General features: G+C 38.9%; 1 protein-coding gene across 4 annotated transcripts; it reads left to right on the top strand.

Moving 5' to 3' along the window:
- The first annotated feature begins 79 nt into the window (after positions 1 to 79).
- On the top strand, positions 80 to 17143 carry CMC2 (C-X9-C motif containing 2). 4 transcript variants are annotated; one of them, XM_025860553.2, is made up of 5 exons: positions 80 to 244; positions 5492 to 5527; positions 7167 to 7279; positions 11472 to 11543; positions 15633 to 17143. In XM_025860553.2, the coding sequence occupies exons 3-5, from the start codon at positions 7199 to 7201 to the stop codon at positions 15717 to 15719; spliced, it is 240 nt and encodes a 79-aa protein (XP_025716338.1). In that variant the 5' UTR covers positions 80 to 244; positions 5492 to 5527; positions 7167 to 7198; the 3' UTR covers positions 15720 to 17143. The 4 variants fall into 4 exon arrangements, with proteins under 4 accessions (XP_025716338.1, XP_025716337.1, XP_025716336.1 ...); XM_025860552.2 differs by lacking the exon at positions 5492 to 5527 and having other exon boundaries at positions 83 to 244; XM_025860551.2 differs by lacking the exons at positions 80 to 244; positions 5492 to 5527 and adding an exon at positions 3896 to 3962.
- The last annotated feature ends 1489 nt before the right edge of the window (positions 17144 to 18632 follow it).

The following is an 18632-nucleotide window of genomic DNA, read 5'->3' as shown; positions in this document are numbered from 1 at the left end:
TGCGATCGCTCTCCCTCCCCGACAGCGTCAGGAAATGGGCTAGTCCAGGCCGGGTGGCGCATGCGCCTCAGGCCAGGAGCTGCGGGGGCTGGGCTAGCGCTGCGTGCGGGGTCAGCTGTGGAGGGCGTGGGAATCTTCGCCACCGGGAGCTGGCCCAGCTCCGGCGTCCTGACTGCCGGTCTTTGAATGGGGAGTCTTCGCTGGTGACTGTCGCTTCAGCCCTCCTGGTGTGGCCGCGAGTCGGGTGAGTCTCGGCAGTCCGGGCCGTTCCGAGGAACGCTCTCTTCCTGCCCGCGGTGTCTGGGGAGGCCGTGGGACACCCACCTGCCCCTCCTCTCGACCCCTGCTCGCGCGCGCCCCGCAGTGTCCGGTCCCCACACCCCCCTGCCGCTCTCGGAGGTTGGGACCTGGAAGGTCCGGCCGCTGGTCTTCAGGGTGGCCTTGGCTCTCAGCTCGCAGGCAGTCCACAGAGTAGTCCACCGCGCGGGGGGCTGGAGGTCTGTCCCGGGCTCTCCGCCCACAGGCACTTGCTGAGGATGCGCTGGTACTTTAGAGCATGCCTTGGGCTAGACCTTTCACTCTCTGCGGCAGGCTATACCGCCGCTCGCGAGCCTAGTGATCTGGGGCGGGCTCCTCCCGTCCTTGAGCCTAGGCTTCCACGCCTGTAAAATGAGTATAACCCAGGGCCTCGATGGTGAGAAGGGAAGCCCTTCACAGTGTTTGACACGGTGAGCACTCAATGAATTGTATGATTATTATTGGTATCATCTAGGAGTTTAGGATCTGCAGGTAGAAGGTGGGGGCCTTGTTAGGGCACATCTCAGCTGCAGTGGAAGTTGCCACCAGTCCGTCTTGCGAAGTGGGAATCCAGTGAGATCCTCGTCAGTACACTTTTCAAGGAAAGGACACATTCAGATCCCTTTTACTGGGTTTAAAAATTGCCGTGCTTGTAGGTTTACAATAGGTGCTTTATGAAGAGTCAAGTAAATCCGAGTTCTGGAAACCTTCATTTTAAATTTTAAGTGCATAAAGAAGTTTGCACTGTCAAACTTGTGTTGTGATGCCCCCTGTATCTCCTTTCCTATACATACAGATTTCTGCACTTGTTTAGTTTATTTCAGATGAGCCTTATTTTCGTCTTTTTTTTTTTTTAAACTGTTGAGGTGTGAACCAATTCTCAGATCTATAATCCTAAATTCAATATTTGGTAAACATTTATTGGATATTTACTATGCGCATTTACAAGAATATTCCCTCCCTAGCCTGTAGGTTCTTTGGGGTATATGGACTGATTTTTTTCCTCTGAAATTCAGGTGATTTGGCAGAATGCCCAGCATCTACTGAGCGCTGATACATGTTTGTTCAGGAAAAGCTACAGCTTGGCCCATTCCTTAAAAACTGTGTAGTGGAACTTAAGAGCCCTATAGTCCTTTTGCCCAGGCAGCCTAGGGGTTGCTCTCAGTAACAGTGGGGCATGGTCTGTATTTGGGAGCACTAGTCACTCAATAGCATATGTTTAGATTTGGTTACTTTGCAACTGCAAAGAAAAGGGTAGGGTAGGTAATATACCCTGCTATGTCTGTTACCTCTGCTGAATATGTTGCATAGTTTGAAATAGTTGCAGAAATATTAATTTAACTCATTCCAGTGCTTTCTGAAAAGTAGACTTTAGAAAAGATATGTTTTAGAAAGCATTAAGTTTACAGTTCTTCCTAGAGAACAACTTCCTCAAACTTTGCCCAAGAGACTTTTCTGGACTTGTTTTTTGTTTGTTTTAAAATGACGTTGTTTGTTTTAAAATGACGTTTTAAAATGACGCTGTAGTATAAATGTCTTTCTGGTGCAGCCACCGAACAGCAGAATCTTTTGAAAGGAAACCCAAGTGGCATTAAAATAAGGGGTTTCCTCCTTGTGACTATATATTTGCTGAAATGTTACTTAGAATGGTTACTTTTCTTTACTAGAGTTAATGCATTGGTTACTCTTGGTTTATTTTCTAAAATTGTGCCACCTGGTGGTTGAAACCTGTCTATCATGGAATACTCATTTGGAAAATTTTACCTCAGTCTTGGTCGACTAAGGTGGAGTGACTAAAATAAGCCTATAATTTTTACATTTTTATTGAGAGTACCATACTGCTTCTATCCTCCCAGCTTACTCCCAAGTAAAAGTTAAAATTGCTTTGCAGGGGCCTGTCCCCCAGTTATTGAAACATCAGCTTGTCACAGCTGAACATTTTTAAGAGTTTCAGTGGCTGTTGTGCTTAAGGCAGTTGGGGAGTTGAGGTGGGGAGGGAAGCATTGTAACTGTGACAAGTTAACCCTTCTGATGTTTTCTAAATGCCAAAGTAAAGGTGGGACTGAAGTTTTGTGTTTAAATGATAACAGTTTGAATGGAATTTATTCCTCTTTCTTAGTACAAACACCCATGCATGAAGTCTTATCACAAATGAATGTTCCCTTCATCTTTGTTCGGCAGTGCGGCTGATGTTAATGATTTTGGCACTACCCTTTTGAAATTGTTTCGTGTATTTTTAGTGGTGACAAGTTTTTTATTCATTGACTGTGAATTTTATTTTTGGAAATAGGTTAAAATCATTTAATTGTGAACTTAGATTTGAGAACAAACTTAAGAATGCAGTGCAAGAATGAGCTGTGGCGTCCATAATTGATGTAGCCAGTCTCCTTGGGGTACATGAGGACGGATAACTGAGAACTTCACATAGCAGCCTGTTTCATTGTTGAACAGTCCAGGAAGAGGACATCTGCCTTTGTTAACATCCACCCTTTGGTTTCCAATCCTATTCTGGGAAGCGCTTTGGTAACACCACTGTAAATTCAGTTCAGCCTTTCCCATCCTGTGACAGAGTATTTCAGATATACAAATAATACGTTACATATATCACACTTACTGCTCACTATTTCAGATGCTTCCACATATGTTATTTTAAACCTTATGACCACCCAGAGATACAGATCAAGAGCTAATTCCAATTTACGGAAGAGACTTAGGTGTCAGATTAAGTAACCAAAGTGTTAGAACTTATGGACAGATAAGTCCACAACTTTTGATTGTCAATCCATGTTGTTTCTTTTATCTATCTCCTCTGATGTGAGCTTCCCTAAATTGGTAAATATTCCCAGTTTTCATTAATGGCTTCCTGTTTAAACCTAGAGTCAAAGCCATCTTCATCCTGAGCACTCTCCCCAGATTTTTACATTGTCAATTATTTTGGACTTGATTGATCAGGACAAAAACAGTACTGTTCTTTTTCTTGAGGGAGACAGACTATTTCTAATTATATGGGATAATACTACATTGACTTCTTTGGAAGCTAGGCCAAGAATTAGTGTCTGTTGAACTTGTAGCCAACCAGGGGCTCTTTGGGAAATAGCTTTTACTCTCTGTATTTATTTCTTCCACAAACTGCTGGGAAGGCATGTCTTTCCTGTTTTGAACATGGGAATGATCTGTCCTGGTGAGAGATTGCATTGGGTAGTAACTCTGCCACTTACTATGTGACCTGGGGCTTAGTTTTACTATGAAAATGTGAGTAATGCATATTTGAACTACAAAAAGGCAATTTCTTATGGTTCCACTGAATTTATAAAGGTACCTGCTTGCTATAGTCATTGGAAGGATTCTAATACTTGTGCCTAGCACGTGGTAAATGTTTCAACAAATTACTTTCTACACTAATAGTATAGATATGGCTTTGAAGGAATCTTAAAAGAATATGGAATATACATTTAGTTTTCTTCAGTTCATAAATTACTTTGAGTTACAATAATTCTGATTAGAATAGGCTTTTAAAGATGACTGCTGGAAGATACCAGCACTCACATCAGCGTGTTCTAAGAACAATGCCATTGTTTTATAGCTGTGCTTTGTGGATTACACCCAGCAGTCTGGCAGTACACCTGCGTGTGCACCAGTGGTTACATGAAGCCAGATGACACCAGGTGCTGGAAGGAAGTGTGGGTACAGGGTGGATCGAGGGAAAGAAGAAAAAGAGGGTATCTCACGAAAAAGATAGGGTGGAGGAAAGAGGGGAATGACTGGTAAAGCAAGGAATTCGTTAGGTAAGGGATTTGGTCAGTGTTTAGAACTGTAAGTTAAGTAGTAGCTTAGCTTTTTACCAAGAAGACTAGGAAAGGGAAACCGTATGAAACCATTTTCTTCTTGGATATAGTTACGTAGGATAAGTAAGTAGAAGGGAAGATGTCTTATTGGCACCCTGGCTGGGCCTACAATGGCCTAAACTTTTGTAATAGAGGGAGGAAAAATATACATTGTGATATGTATGCATTTATACTTGTATACAACATGCATGTATTTATCTCAGCAGCCAAAGTGTCTTCTAAAGTATTTAATTTGTCTATTAATGAGGTCATTTCAGTACATTGTGAGCTTGTTTCCGAACTGTGAAAGCATGCATCTGAGGGCTGGTTGATAGAAATATGTAAAAATTTTTTGTCAAATATATTTACAAAATAAAAAGACATTTTCTAGGTGGCTAAGACAGTATACATCTTCCTTCAGAAGAAAGTGAGGCTGAAATCAGATAACCAGATAACTAATAGGCGTAGATGCATAATATTGGTATAATATTAGATGATTTAAACTGCTAGACTATATGAGATCTTGTCTTTCTGAGGCAAAAAGATTATGTCATTAAAAAGACTTTGTAGTCAGTCGCAGGCAAACCAGACTTGAACTTGGCTGCATTTCCAGTTTCCATTTCAAACACTTACCTGTCCATAATGGCCTGATATGAGATCTTCAGCTGTTGCATGCTATGTGTGTGCATGTGTGTGCACGCACTTAATTGAAGTCACTCAGTGGAACAATGATCTACTGATATTTTTATAAGTTGAGTTCTGCAATAGTAGGAATACTATAATTCTCTGGAATTATTTGTTTAGATATTTTTAAGGATTATACTTGTGAGTGGAAGGTAGATAGTTTGAATTTCTTGAACTTTTTGGTATTAGCTCTATTAAGGTACAATTTACATATAAAATTCATCCAATTGTAAGTGAGTTCAGTGATTTTAGTGAACTGCAGTTGTGTATCCACTACCTCAATCCTATTTTAAAACATTTTTATCACATAAAAATATTCCTTTGTGCCCAATGGCAAATAATCCTCACTCTGACTTTCAGGCCCAGGCAATCCATCAGCTTTTTTTCTCTACAATTTTGCCTTTTCTAGACATTGCACATAAATTGAATTATACAGTCTTTTGAATCTGGTTTCTTTCATTTAGCTTGGTGCTTTTGAGGTGGTTCATCCATGTTGGTGTCTGTATCAGTGCGTTCCTTTTCATTGCCAAATAGTATTCCATTGTCTAGATATACCACATTTGTGTGTCCACTTACCAGGTTATTGGATATTTGGATTGTTTCCAGTATTGGCTATAATGAATAATGCTGTGAACATTCACATACATGTCTTTGTGTACATATGTATTTTCATTTCTTTTGGGTAGATTCTTAGGAGTGCGGTTTCTGGTCCGGGTCCTTTGGTAAGTTTGTGTGTAACTCCTTAAGACACCGACAAATTGTTTTCCTAAGTGTGTACTATTTTACCTTTCCACTAGCAATGCATGAGGTCTGTTTTCTCTGCATCCTAACTAATGCTTGTTATTGTCTGACTTTTTGATTATAGCTATTTGGGCAGATGTGTAGTTACCATCTCATTGTGGTTTTAGTTTGCATTTCCCTGTGACTAATGGTGTTCAGCATTTTTTCATGTGCTTAATTAACCATTCCTCAGTCATCTTTAATGAAGTATTTGTTCCCATTTTTGGGGTTCATTTTAAATGCTGGATTGTTTGTGAGCATTGCTTATATATTTTAGATAACATCCTTTTTCATATATGATTTGCAAATATTTTCTCCTAGTCTGTAGCTTGTAGGGTATTTATTTTTTAGAGCAGTTTTAGGTTCACAGCACAATTGAACAGAAAGTACAGAGATCCCATTTGCCCCCTGCACTACACATGCACAGCCTTCCCACCATTAACATCCCCCACCAGAGTCGTATGTTTTTACGGCTGATGAACCTGCATTAACATGTCATTATCACCCAAAGTGTGGCTTGTCTTTTTCTTTTCTTTTTTTATTATATGCATTATGAAATGCTCACCATGGTAAATATATTACAATATTATTGACGACATTCCCTATGTTGTACTTTTCATCCCTCTGTCTTTTCATTTTCTTAATGGTGTATTTTGAAGTGAGAAAGTTTTTTAAGTTTGATAAGATTTTACCAATTTTTTCTTTTGTGAATTGTGCTTTTGACCTATCTAAGAACTCTTTGCCCAACTAAGGTCATTATTTTCTTCTAGGTTTTCTTTCTTGAAACTTGTAAAAGATTAAAACATTAATTGGTTCTTTTTTTTTTTGGTAATGTTTTCCAAGTCAAAAAGAATAGGTTAAAAAAAAGGAATAGGTAAATAGTGCTTCATAACTGTGGCAAACACTTCAAAATAATGCTTTTCCTTTGACGTTGGCTGCTAATTTTCTACTTTGTGAAAGAACCAATTAAATTTAAGTTCTGAGATTTCAGCTTCTTCCTTTCATTGTAATAATTACATTTTATGGATATATCTGCTAAATTGAGAAACTTTTTTCCCATCTGCTTTTTGTTTCTCTTCATTGTTTAGTGGGATTTTCTCAGCCAGATGTTAGGAATAAGAAAGCAGTCCATATGAATTGACACTAAAGTGAGACTGGCTAACGAGGCTTTAACCCTCTCAGAGGAATATACATTTTAAAAGGATTAATAAACCAATTCTCTTATTTTATAGAATTTCAACTGGACAAAATGAATTGTAGTCAATTTCAGGAATGTGGGGAAAATAATTGAAATCAGGCTTATTAATATAGGCTAGCTGTTTCTGTTGGAGCACTTATTTCCAGGATTGGGTCTCTTGAGGAATTCTGCTTTTTTCTGAACCTGCAGGTTCTCCAGACAGCACCTGATGACTTGTTGAATCTGTTAAATTGCTGGATAAGGAAGCTGAGACTCAGGTTTAATAATTTGCCTAAGGTCAACATTCTTTTCTGATAAAGCTCACTGCACGTTTGTACTGAAATAGTTTTAGGTCGCATTAACAAATACAGTCACACATATTCAAGACACTCTTGTATCCACAGGTTGCTCTGCTGTGCTCCGTCACCTCCTAAAGATGCATCCTGACTTATCTCCACACTTGCACACTGAAGAATGCAACGTCTTGATTAACTTGCTTAAGGAATGTCACAAAAATGTAAGAGTTCAGAAAAATGACCATAAAGCAAAAATGAAACTTAGGTACAACACACTGATGTAAAATGTTACCTCCACTAATGGAAACGAATGATAATACAGTGGATCTTGGCTTACTAAAGATTAGTAACTGATGGCTTGTGATTTTTCAGACACCATCTCCTTTCATGATTAGTAAAAATCAAGCGTGGTAGTTTGTTAGGGAACTTCTGAAATGATATGTAATAGAATCCACGTTCTTACAATAAAATACTTTCCTTTTTTAAATTACAGGGCACTAGAACACTTATGTTAAATTCTGACTCTTCTGATCATAATGGAATTATTTTAAGATTTTTCTAAGATTTTCCTTGATGTCTACTATTCTGTGTTTAAAGGAGATTGAAACATTTTTTATAATAGATGTTAGCTAGATTTAAATTATGATTGTCCTAATTTGTCAGATTTGCTTACTTGTTAGTGGAATGAAAGTAAAATTCCATGGTTTAGACCAAAATAGGAAGCCAATTTTTGAAAATCATTAAATTAAGCTGATATTTTTACAGATGTCAGATATTTAGCTTTTTCCATATACTTCACACGTGAAACAGTTATAAGGAGCATTTCTGTATTTCTTTAACTTTGCATGGTGTGTTATTTTTCTCATGATATTCATAAACTGTAGATATATCAAATTATAATAATAGTAAATACCATTTAAATGAGTAAAATTTAAAGACTAATGGTAAGGTAGTAAGTAATACCTGTGACCTGTGAAGTTAGATATTTTTGTTGGTTCAAAGAATGTTGTTTGACAATATACCTTAGGCAGACTCTTTTCAGCATACATCTAGATCAAGAATTGATACTGTCTTTTTAACGTTAATCATTTTATGGGTATGCACTAGTGTCTCATTTGGTTTTAGATTTATTTCCCTGGTGGCTGGTTTTTGAGCATCTTCATGTGCTTATTGGCCACTCATATAAAGTCTTTTGCCCATATTTTATTTTATTTTTTTAATTTAAATTTTATCTATTTATTATTAATTTTTCTTTTGCCCATGTTTTAAAATTGGGTTGTTTGCTTTATTTAATTTTAAGAATTCTTTTTTTTTCATTCGACACACAAGTCCTTTGATGAGTGTATTGTGAATATGTTCTCCTAGTGTGTAGCATCCTTTTTCATTTTCTTAAGGTTGTGTTTCAAAGAGCAGTTTCTAAGTTTGCTGAGGTCTAATTACCAGGTTTTTTTCTCTTATTGTTTGTGGGAGGTTTTGTTGTTGTTGTGTTTTTTTTTTCTTTCCAAGTATTTTTGTATGTTTCCCGGTCACAAAGATTTTTCTCCTGTTTTTTTTTCTTCTGGAAGTTGTAGAGTTTTAGCTTTTACATCTAGGGCTCTGATTCATTTCAGGTTAATTTTTGTGTATTGTGTGAGGTATGGGCCAGTGTTTCTTTCTCTGTGGATATTGTTGTTCCAGGACCATTTGTTGCAGAGACCATCCTTTCCCTACTGAATTATCTTGACCATACGTGGCTGGGTCTACTTCTGGGCTCTCTAGTCTGTTCCACTGATTTATGTGTCTGTTCTTAACACCAGTCAAGTCCAGTGTTATCTTAGTGGGGCCACCCCGGTCCCTTGACTGTTTTGTCCTCTTCTCTGTCCCCGTTCACTTGCACTGGAGTGATCATTCAAACGTAAGTTGAATCATTGTTCCCCTCTAATGGCTCTCTTTGCCTGCGGTTATCAGATCTAAACTTCTTACTCTGTGTTGTTTCAGGGCCTTCATGAACCTGTCCCCTGCTTACCCTTGCGCCTCACCACCCTCCTGCCCGTCTTCTGCTTGCTCCTGTGTGCGGTTGTGCCGGAACGCACTTCCCTCTTCTAAGCCCTTGTGCTTGCTTTCTCCTTGCTCGGCTTAGAGCCCTCCCCACCCTCTCCACTTCCTGTGTGCTAGACCAGGTTTCACCATCCTCCAGGTTTTATTCAGCGTCATTTGTTATTTCCTTTTCCTTTTCTCCTTTCCTGGCCTACATTCTCTTGGTGTAGTCGCTCTGTACTCCAGTAACCCCACACATAATACAGTTGCTACTTTTAGTTCTCACACTTTTTGGTCTCACGACTCCTTTATGCTCTTAAAAATTACTGAGGACCCCACATAACTTTTGTGTATGTGGGCTATAGCTACCAATATTTATTGAATTAGAAATTAAAACTGAGAAATTAAAAAAATACTAATTTACATAAAAATACAGTAATAAATCCAATACATGTTAACATAGTGATTTTTCATAAAAAAGATCTTATTTTCCAAAACAAGAGGGTGAAAAGAATGACATTGCTTTTGCAGTTTTGCAGTTCTCTTTAATGCCTGGCTTAATAGGACATAGCCAGATCCTCCTATCTGCCTCATGTTCAGTCTTGGGTGATATTGCTCTTTGTGCAGCCTCTGGAAAATTCTATGGTAGCCTTGTGAGAGAATGAAAATGAACAAAAGAAGATCTTTGATTTTCAGGGAAATAGTTTTTATCGTGTACATGCTCTGGAAAGGTTTTGGGAACTCGTGGGTGTCCCTGGACTACACTTGGAAAACTACTGCTTTATAGCAATCACTTTGTTAGCTGGCTCTTCCCTCTGACCATGTACTGAGAGTAAGGCCCAGGTCCACCTTCCTCACTGCTGTATCCCTAGTACTTGGGACATTGTCTTCAAGGTATCAATCGATTGATTCATTTATTCAATCAATTTCTCAGTTGGTTTGATACTCTAGAAATAGACATCGCACACTAGAGGTTTATGCCATGTGTATATAAGAGAATTGTAGACCCCGGGCATTTCATAAACCAATTCCAATGGAGCACTTTGGTTTTGTTTTTCATGTAATGTCACAAGAGTATAATTCTTCTTTAGGTTTAAATGTTGGAAAAGCAAAAAAAAAAAAAAAGCTTCTGTCTTGGATTTAAAAATAAGATGTGTGTCTATGGGATGATATGAGTCAGTGTAAACCAAACTATGAAATATTGCCTTATGTTCCGAAAGTCTAATCCTTTCTGTTAGTTCTGCTTCACCAGAAGGTGTGTGAAAATGCATGGTTCCTGTTCATTTGTTGTCAAGGAAGTAGTTTAGGAAAAATACACAAGAGATACTTATTCTGAAAAGGTCCTTAGGTGACCAGTAGGAGATCTTAGTTTACCTTAAATGCTTGCCAGAAAAAAATGACCCATTCTGGTCCCCACTGTGGACCAGAAAAGGACATTTGCAGTGGCTGTGAAGTAGGAAAAGGACAGACCAGCATGAGGCACAGTTTATTAATTACGTGTTGTCTGGTTTCCATGAAAGCCTTAATTAGGAAGAAAAGGAAAAGGTGCTTATTATTACAAGTTCAGCACTTATGGCATGTCATTATAGGACATCACCAGGCTGTCCTACCCTTTCCTTAAAAATCGTGATATGCAAATGCACTAATTAGAGCCCGACTAAAATTTGTGTTCTTGACTTCAGTCTTCATCTTAATCTGCTTCAGAGCATTCATACTTTTTGCCATGAAAATCGTCATAGGCCTGGAAACCACGAGGAGATTTTTATTTTTGCTTCACAAAGAAAACAGACTTTGTATTTTAGATAGAGGTTTTCTTACATCGTGGATTAGTGGCTTACTTATGCGGCCCATATAGGCCATTTAATAGTAGTGTTACGTGTTTCTGATGTATTTTGATGACATTTTGGATGGAGGCAAATGAGAAAATTAGTGTTGGCCCCCAGCATTTATCAGGTAATTCTTCAATGGGACAGAATGGTTGCTAGTGAAGAAGTCAGTGGTCCTGTTAATACGGCCACACTACACTTGGTATCGCTCCCTGTGGTGGAGATGGCTGTGCTGTGATTTTCACATGCCCGTAAAGAAAGGCCTATTAGAAAACAGAATTGTTTACACTCTGTCGTCGTGAGGTTTGGGCAGGTTAATAGGCTTCCCTTTTATCAAGGAAAAGTCTTTTTAGTTTTCATTTCTACCTATACAGCGTTTATCCCTCCTTTTAGGAAGGCCAGGAGAAGTCCGTTTATTTGTATATTTTATACCTGTGATTTAACTGTTTGCTTATTAACAGGGTGGTGACACATTAAACCCATTTCTCTAGGAATAAGTATTTAAATTCTGTGTGCCAGAGACCTTAGCATATTATGGGATGAAATATTTTACCCCTCTTCTTCCTTTTAGCACAGCATTCTGAAATTTTTTGGTCATTGCAATGATCTCGATCGGGAGATGAGAAAATGCTTGAAGAATGAGGTAAGAAAAGTGTTAGAGGATGAAAGTGGTTGAACAGTAGAATAGAACATTTCTGAGCAGCATTTAGAATACCATTACTAATTTTTATTCCAAATTTTAGTATAACAGAGAGAATTGACACTTTATATGTATGTCCTCCCGTAAAACCAAGAGGAGAAATGAAAGGACATTGCTGGGGTGTTTTTTGTTTTTTTTTTTTTGCATGCACATAAATGAAAACGACTTCCTTATTATAATCATCGTAACTCCTCTGGATGAATTGTAAGGGCTGGGAAACTGAGTTTGTTTAGTAGAAAGACTGGTCAGTCAGCTATTAGCCATAGCAGGTAACTAACACTTTGTGGGCCTCCGCTTCCTCATAGAACGTGGCAGGAGCTAGGCTTGGGCTCCTCATAGGTTTAAAATTGTGAATTTCTTCATAACCATGGCATATACGAGCCACACGGATCTAGTTTGACTTGGCTGGAAAGACTCATTTCCTGAACCCGGTTTTAGGCCATGACTTGGACTTGGGCATATACCAGACTGCTTTTGAAATCTTTAAATTTAACTCCATTTCTGTTTTGTACATCAGTTGTTTTATGTCCCAGACCTTAAAAAATCTATAACTAAATACCTGCCATCCAGTTTTCTTTCCTTTTCTATATTTTTGAAATTTTTTCCTATTAGTTTCATATTGAAAGGTATTAGTTATATTTGAGCTGTCCAGCATCTATCTTCAACTTTTGTATTTTTCAGTCTGAAGCTTTTTTTTTTCCTTCCCTGAACCTCTTTCCAGTGTCTTTACTGTTTTGAAGAACTTTCTGGAGTTCTCAGTTCAGGGTGATAATTTTCTTTGCACAGATGTGTACATATGGAAATGTTTTAAATTGATTTTCAAAGAGTTTTCCTTCATATTTACATGTAAAGCTAGTTTATATGAAAACTGAACCTAAGGCTTTGTTCCCGTTTTAGTAAGATGATGGGAAAATGAAGCCCACACTACTTTATTCAGTACAACTGTTTATTTCTCACATGCTTTCAGTTGTGTCAGATCACTTTTTCCCTAAGTTTAGATTTTTTTTTCTTCTTACAGTTCAGTAATTTTGCCATTGGTTTGGTGATTAGATATTTATTCGAAATTTTCTTCCCAGGTGGTCCTGAGCTGTTAGTGACTATTAGGTAGAATGTTGTAGATATTTTCCTTACTTTGAGTCTGTTTTCATACAAATTCTGGATTTTCTCCTTGACTTATTTTCTAAGTCCTAGGTGTGGTTTTTATGTCAGTAAATTACCTGATTTATAGAAGTTTTTGTCTGTTCTTTCCTCCTTCAGTCCTCTGAACCTGCACTCATTTATTTCCTCTCTGCCTTTAATGCTTTCTAGTTGACCATTTCCTGCCTTTCACGTGCTCCTCTAACCATCTCCTTCATGTACCATTTGAGTACTTCATTCCTTGATGCTTTCAACTAGAAAAAGGGTCTGGCCAGTTCCCTTAGCCTCTATTTGCTGCTGTGTTGCTGCTTTTGTTCTTTCTATCGAAATAATCACTAATATTACTTTTGCAGCATCCTGTTTTGTCCCTCTTAATTTTTTGATTCGGTTTGGTTTGGTTGTGTTGTTCACTGAAGTTTTGTGAATAACATCATGTTCATTCTTTTTTTTTTCTTTTATTCAAAGGCCGTCTGGACTCCCTTTGGGGATATCTTAACATACGTTTTAACATAGATTATATTTTTAATTTGCTCTTTAATTTATTATTTTGGCTGCCTATAAAGTATTACCTTCTGAAGATTTACCCTTACAACCCTCTTCCCAACCTGATTGCTGGAGGAAGTCCAGTATATGTGATTAAAGATAGATACCAAATATTTTTCTCAGAGTAGGTATCCCTCCATGTTCTAGAACAGTGCCTTTTTTTAAAATAGTTTTTAAAGTGATTAAATGCTCTTTCCCCCTGACAATCTTAGGAGGAAAATTAATGTGTGACAAATAAAAGGAATGATTTTGGTTAAAGGGACCGGGTGTTTCATCAGTAATTTGAAGTGGCCCTTTGATGAAGAAGAAAAAAAAGTTTGAAAACTATCATTCCAGAGGCTATGTTAGAACTCTTCAATCAAAACTTTAGATCTAGAAAACTTCTCAGAGATGATCTAGCCTAGCTCCGCTTATTTGAGGTTATGGGACCCGAAGATGCAGTAAGCATGCACCTTCCCAGCACTGGCTCAGGGGTCTGGGGCAGGGGACCCAGTCGAGTCCCTACTCAGCTCTCTATCATTGATTTTCATTTCTGCGGCCTTTTCCCATATCTCTGGCTCCTAAAAGATTTTGTTCACTTATACTTCGTTTTTTCAACTTGAATTTACTTTTACTTTTTTTCCTTTTTCCATAGGGACCCTTCAATCACCTTTAAAATATGTCTATCGGTGTATATAAGCCTGTACATATATCCATACAAAAACACTTTTATTCACGTTTCTCTGCTTTAAACAAGTGCTTTTTCAAAGTGCCAGGCTGTGTATTTCCTGTTACTTAGAACCTACTGGCCAGATCCAAATACTAGCCTGAAAACCTTCAAGGTGAAAACTGCATTTAGATCCAACTGAGTACAGAAATGTAGGATTTGGAGAGAATCAGGTTAGATGACTATTCGTAATGAAAAGATCCTGGGAGTTTCAGCTGAATATAGGTTTCCATGTGAACTAATAGGGTAATATGGTTGCCAAGAGCCAATTACTCTTTTTTTTTCTTTAAATTTTTTAATTGTTATGTTAATCACCATACACTACATCATTAGTTTTTGATGTAGTGTTCCATGATTCATTGTTTGTGCATAACACCCAGTGCTCCACGCAGAACGTGCCCTCTTTAATACCCATTACCAGGCTAACCCATCCCCCCACCCCCCTCCCCTCTAGAACCCTCAGTTTGTTTTTCAGAGTCCATCATCTCTCATGGTTCGTCTCCCCCTCCGATTTCCCCCCCTTCATTCTTCCCCTCCTGCTATCTTCTTTTTTTTTTTTCTTAACATATATTGCATTGTTTCTGAGGTACAGATCTGTGATTCAACAGTCTTGCACAATTCACAGCGCTCACCATAGCACATACCCTCCCCAATGTCTATCACCCAGCCACTCCATCCCTCCCACCCCCCACCACTCCAGCAACCCTCAGTTTGTTTCCTGAGATTAAGAATTCCTGATATCAGTGAGGTCATAGGATACATGTCTTTCTCTGATTGACTTATTTCACTCAGCATAACACCCTCCAGTTCCATCCACGTCGTTGTAAATGGCAAGATCTCATTCCTTTTGATGGCTGCATAATATTCCATTGTATATATATTCCACATCTTCTTTATCCATTCATCTGTTGATGGACATCTTAAGAGCCAATTACTCTTGATAATATTTATAGAAATAAAATGTCTAGGTCATAAGAACTAGTAGGTCCTCTGTAGCCCACATCTGTCAGACTGTGTGGAACACTGCATTTAATTCTGGTTGTGATGTTTTTTATAAGGGATATTGATATTAAAGCACCTTATAAAAGGTAGCTATTAGAAGGCAGAAGCCATGTTCTATGAGCCTTTGTAGAAACCAGCAATGTTCAGCCTAAAAAAGAGGTAGTAAGTGGATTTTCTGTAATCGGATATTTGCAAGAAGAAATAGAGGGCAGTAGGAGAACTTACAGGGAAACACTTATTGGTTCAACATTAAAAAAAAAAAACCTTTGGAACAAGTAGAAGGGTCCAACAATTAAACAGACTACCTCTCAGGTGGTTAGCTGCTCCTAGCTAGAAGTGTGCAAGCAGAGGTTAGATGACTTCAATAGATTGTGAGTTCCTGCAGACCAGGACAGGACTCACTTATCTTAAATATTTACTGAATTCATATTTTGGGAGAAAATTAATTCAGTAAATATTTGTGCACCTGTTAGGATGTAGGTGCTGTCCTGTGTTTGCAATTTCAGATTCAGTGAAATAAAAGACAAGTAAGAATTTTATCAGCAAAAACTATTTTGCAAATATTTTAAAATATTTAACTCAGCTGATATAAATGGTAATATAATCTGCTGTCTCTTTTCTCCCCCCTTCCTTTTATTTTCCAGTACATGGAAAAGAGGACCAAGAGCAGGGAGCATGGCAATGCGATGCGAAAAAGACTTTTTAATCCTGCAGAGGAATCTGAAAAATAAATTAGAGGCACACCTCGTTTTATTGTGCTTCGTTTTATTGAGCTTCGCAGATAATGCATTTTTTTCAAATTGAAGGTTTGTGGCAACCCTGCGTGGAGCAAGTCTATTGGTGCCATTTTTCCAACATCATTTCTCACCTCGTGTCTCTGTATCACATTTTGGTAATTCTCACAATATTTCACACTTTATAATTACTATCCTATTTCTTACGGTAATCTGTGATGTTACTGTTATAATTATTTTGGGGTGCCACGAAGCATGCCTGTATAAGACAGTGAACTTAATCGATGTTGTGTGTATTCTGACTGCTCACCAACCAGCCATTCCCTCGTCTCTCCCTGTCCTTGGGCCTTCCTGTCCCCTGAGAGGCAACATATTGAAATTAGGCCAGTTAGTAATCCTACAATGGCCTCTCAGTGTTCAAGTGAAAGGAAGAGTCCCCCATCTCTCACTCTAAGTCAAAAGCTAGAAGTGATTAAGCTCAGTGAGAAAGGCATGTTGAAAGCCGAGATAGGCTGGAGCCAGGCCTCTTAAACCAGTTAGCCAAGTTGTGAATGCAAAGGGAAAGTTCTTGAAGGAAATTAAAAGTGCTGAATGTGTGTGCCAGTGAACACACAAATGTTAAGAGAGCGAAACAGCCTTGTTTCGAAAATTGGTCTGGACGGAAGATCAAACATCCCCTTAAGCCAAAGCTTAATCTAGAGCAAAGTCCTAACTCTTCAATTCTGTGAGGGCTAAGAGGTGAGGAAGCTGCAGATGAAATGTTTGGAGCTTGGAGACATTGGTTTGTGAGGTTTAAAGGAAAGAAGCCATCTCTATAACCTAAAAGTGCATGGTGAAGCAGCCAAGGGCTGATGTAGAAGCTGCATCAACATCGAGACAAGACCCTCCACTGGCAAAAAGATTATGACTTGCTGAAAGCTCAGATGATATGGTTAGCACTTTTTAGCAATAAAATATTTTTAAATTAAGGCATGTATGTTGTTCTTTAACATAATGCTATTATACACTTAATAGACTACAATATTGTGTAAGCATAACTTTTATACGTGTTGAGAAACCAAAAAATTGATTTGACTTGCTTTGTTGTGATATTTGCTTTATCTTGGTGGTCTGGAACGAAACCTGTGGTATCTCTGAGGTTTGCCTGTATACTTTCCTGGATGCCTTGGCTGAGAGAAGACCTAAAGACTCTTGGTTAATAACCAAAAGAATCTTACCTCATTTTGTCTCCAGAATCCTTTGAATGGAAAGTGACCCATGGAGAAATATGGAAACCCTGATGCTGAATATTTTGTGGGTGGAACCTTAGGTACTCTCTCTTGTCTGCCAATATACCTGACTTCCAACATGTTTCTTCCCTTGGCCAACAATCAGTTAACATTTGCATAACTTATCTCCTCCAATGAAATAATTGACTTTAATGATATTTTCTCTGTTCTCTTAGACTTTCCTGGAATTAGGGCAAAATGGTCCCATTAGACTTTCCTTTTTGACAATGTGGTGATTCTGGAGCTTAAACATTGAAGACACAAGCTAGGGCAAAAAGAGTTTGGGAAACCCTAGCTGTGTTAACAATATGAAAACGACCCCAACTTTATCATTCCCAGATTCATTTCCAGCAGGCACCCCCACCCCTACCCCCCAGTGCTCTTTCTGCCAGGTATTTCTGAAACCGGCAACAATCAATGTCACCAGCTTCCTGCCACAGCCACAGCAAGGGCTTGATCTTGTCAGATGAGGTGACAACAGACTGTGAGCTGTGAGCTCCTTCTAGTGAATTCTGTGTGTATGTCCAGAATGAGGCCTTGCTGACATCCGTGTTTAATAAGCGACTTCTCCATCATCACAGGTGTTCAAGAGGCTGGACATTCACTTAGCAGGATGGTTACACAGGATAACAGGCATTTGATGAAGGGATGGAGGAAGAAGTAGAATTAATTCTGAGGACCCTTTTGAGACTGAGATTTATGAATATTTATTCAGCCCCTTCCTCCACGTCAGTAGTACAGGTACAGAAATGAGACGTTTTGCCTTTAGAAGCTTGTAGTAAACTGACGAGTTGACTATTACAATAGTGTTGTAGCGCCATGATGAGGTAGCTGTCGTAGAGAACACAGAAAGGGCATCTATGCCCGGCCTTCAGGAAGAAGGAGCCATTCCAAGAAAGCTACTTAGCAAGGTAACCTTTGACAAAAAGTGAAAATGGAATACATTCTGGGGAGCTTCAAGTTGTCTAGCATGACTGGAATGTGAGGGCTCATGGTGGAGGAAGATGAGAAATGGCTTTGAATTCAGTTGGAGTTTTTCTTCAGTGCTGTGTGACCAGTTGCAGATTTTAATATGGTCATTAGTGATTTGTGGAGGGGCCTTAGTTGGAAGGATTATATGTTTTGATTTGTATTTTAGTAAGATTTTTCTGATTATAGTTTGGGGGATAGATTGGAGAAGGGAAATTAAACCCAGGGAGTCCCATTTGATTTTTGCCCTAACTTCGGTGGTAAATGAAGACCTGAAATAAAGAAGTGGCTTGAGGATCCAGATGAGTGGCTAGATTTGAGGGGAATTTGAACACAGAATCAGCATGGCTGACTAGGAGGTCTCGGGCACTTGTGTCTGCATGCTGCTGGGGCCCTGCCCTGAATGGGAGGGGGTGTAGCGGAGGTACGGGGTCAAGTGCTGGGTTTGAAGTGTGTGCAGAAGACCCTGGGTGGAGGGGGCTTTCCAGCTTCTGAGGATGCACATCTGGAACGTCGTAGTCATCTGGACGAGAACAGAATTGGGAGACAGCAGCTTGCATGTGGCCACTAGCACCCTGTGGGCCAGCGTTGATTGTGGGCCACCAGGGGTGGTTTTTGTTTTAAGGTTTTTTATTTATTTGTCAGAGAGAGAGCGAGAGACCACAAGCAGGAG

Source organism: Callorhinus ursinus, unplaced genomic scaffold (genome assembly GCF_003265705.2).
Source record: "Callorhinus ursinus isolate GAN/ISIS: 27379988/994484 unplaced genomic scaffold, GSC_fseal_2.0 scaffold46, whole genome shotgun sequence".
In the NCBI taxonomy this organism is placed as follows: Eukaryota; Metazoa; Chordata; class Mammalia; order Carnivora; family Otariidae; genus Callorhinus; species Callorhinus ursinus.
The sequence above is the reverse complement of the archived record's forward strand: the minus strand, read 5'-3'. Positions and strand labels throughout refer to the sequence as shown.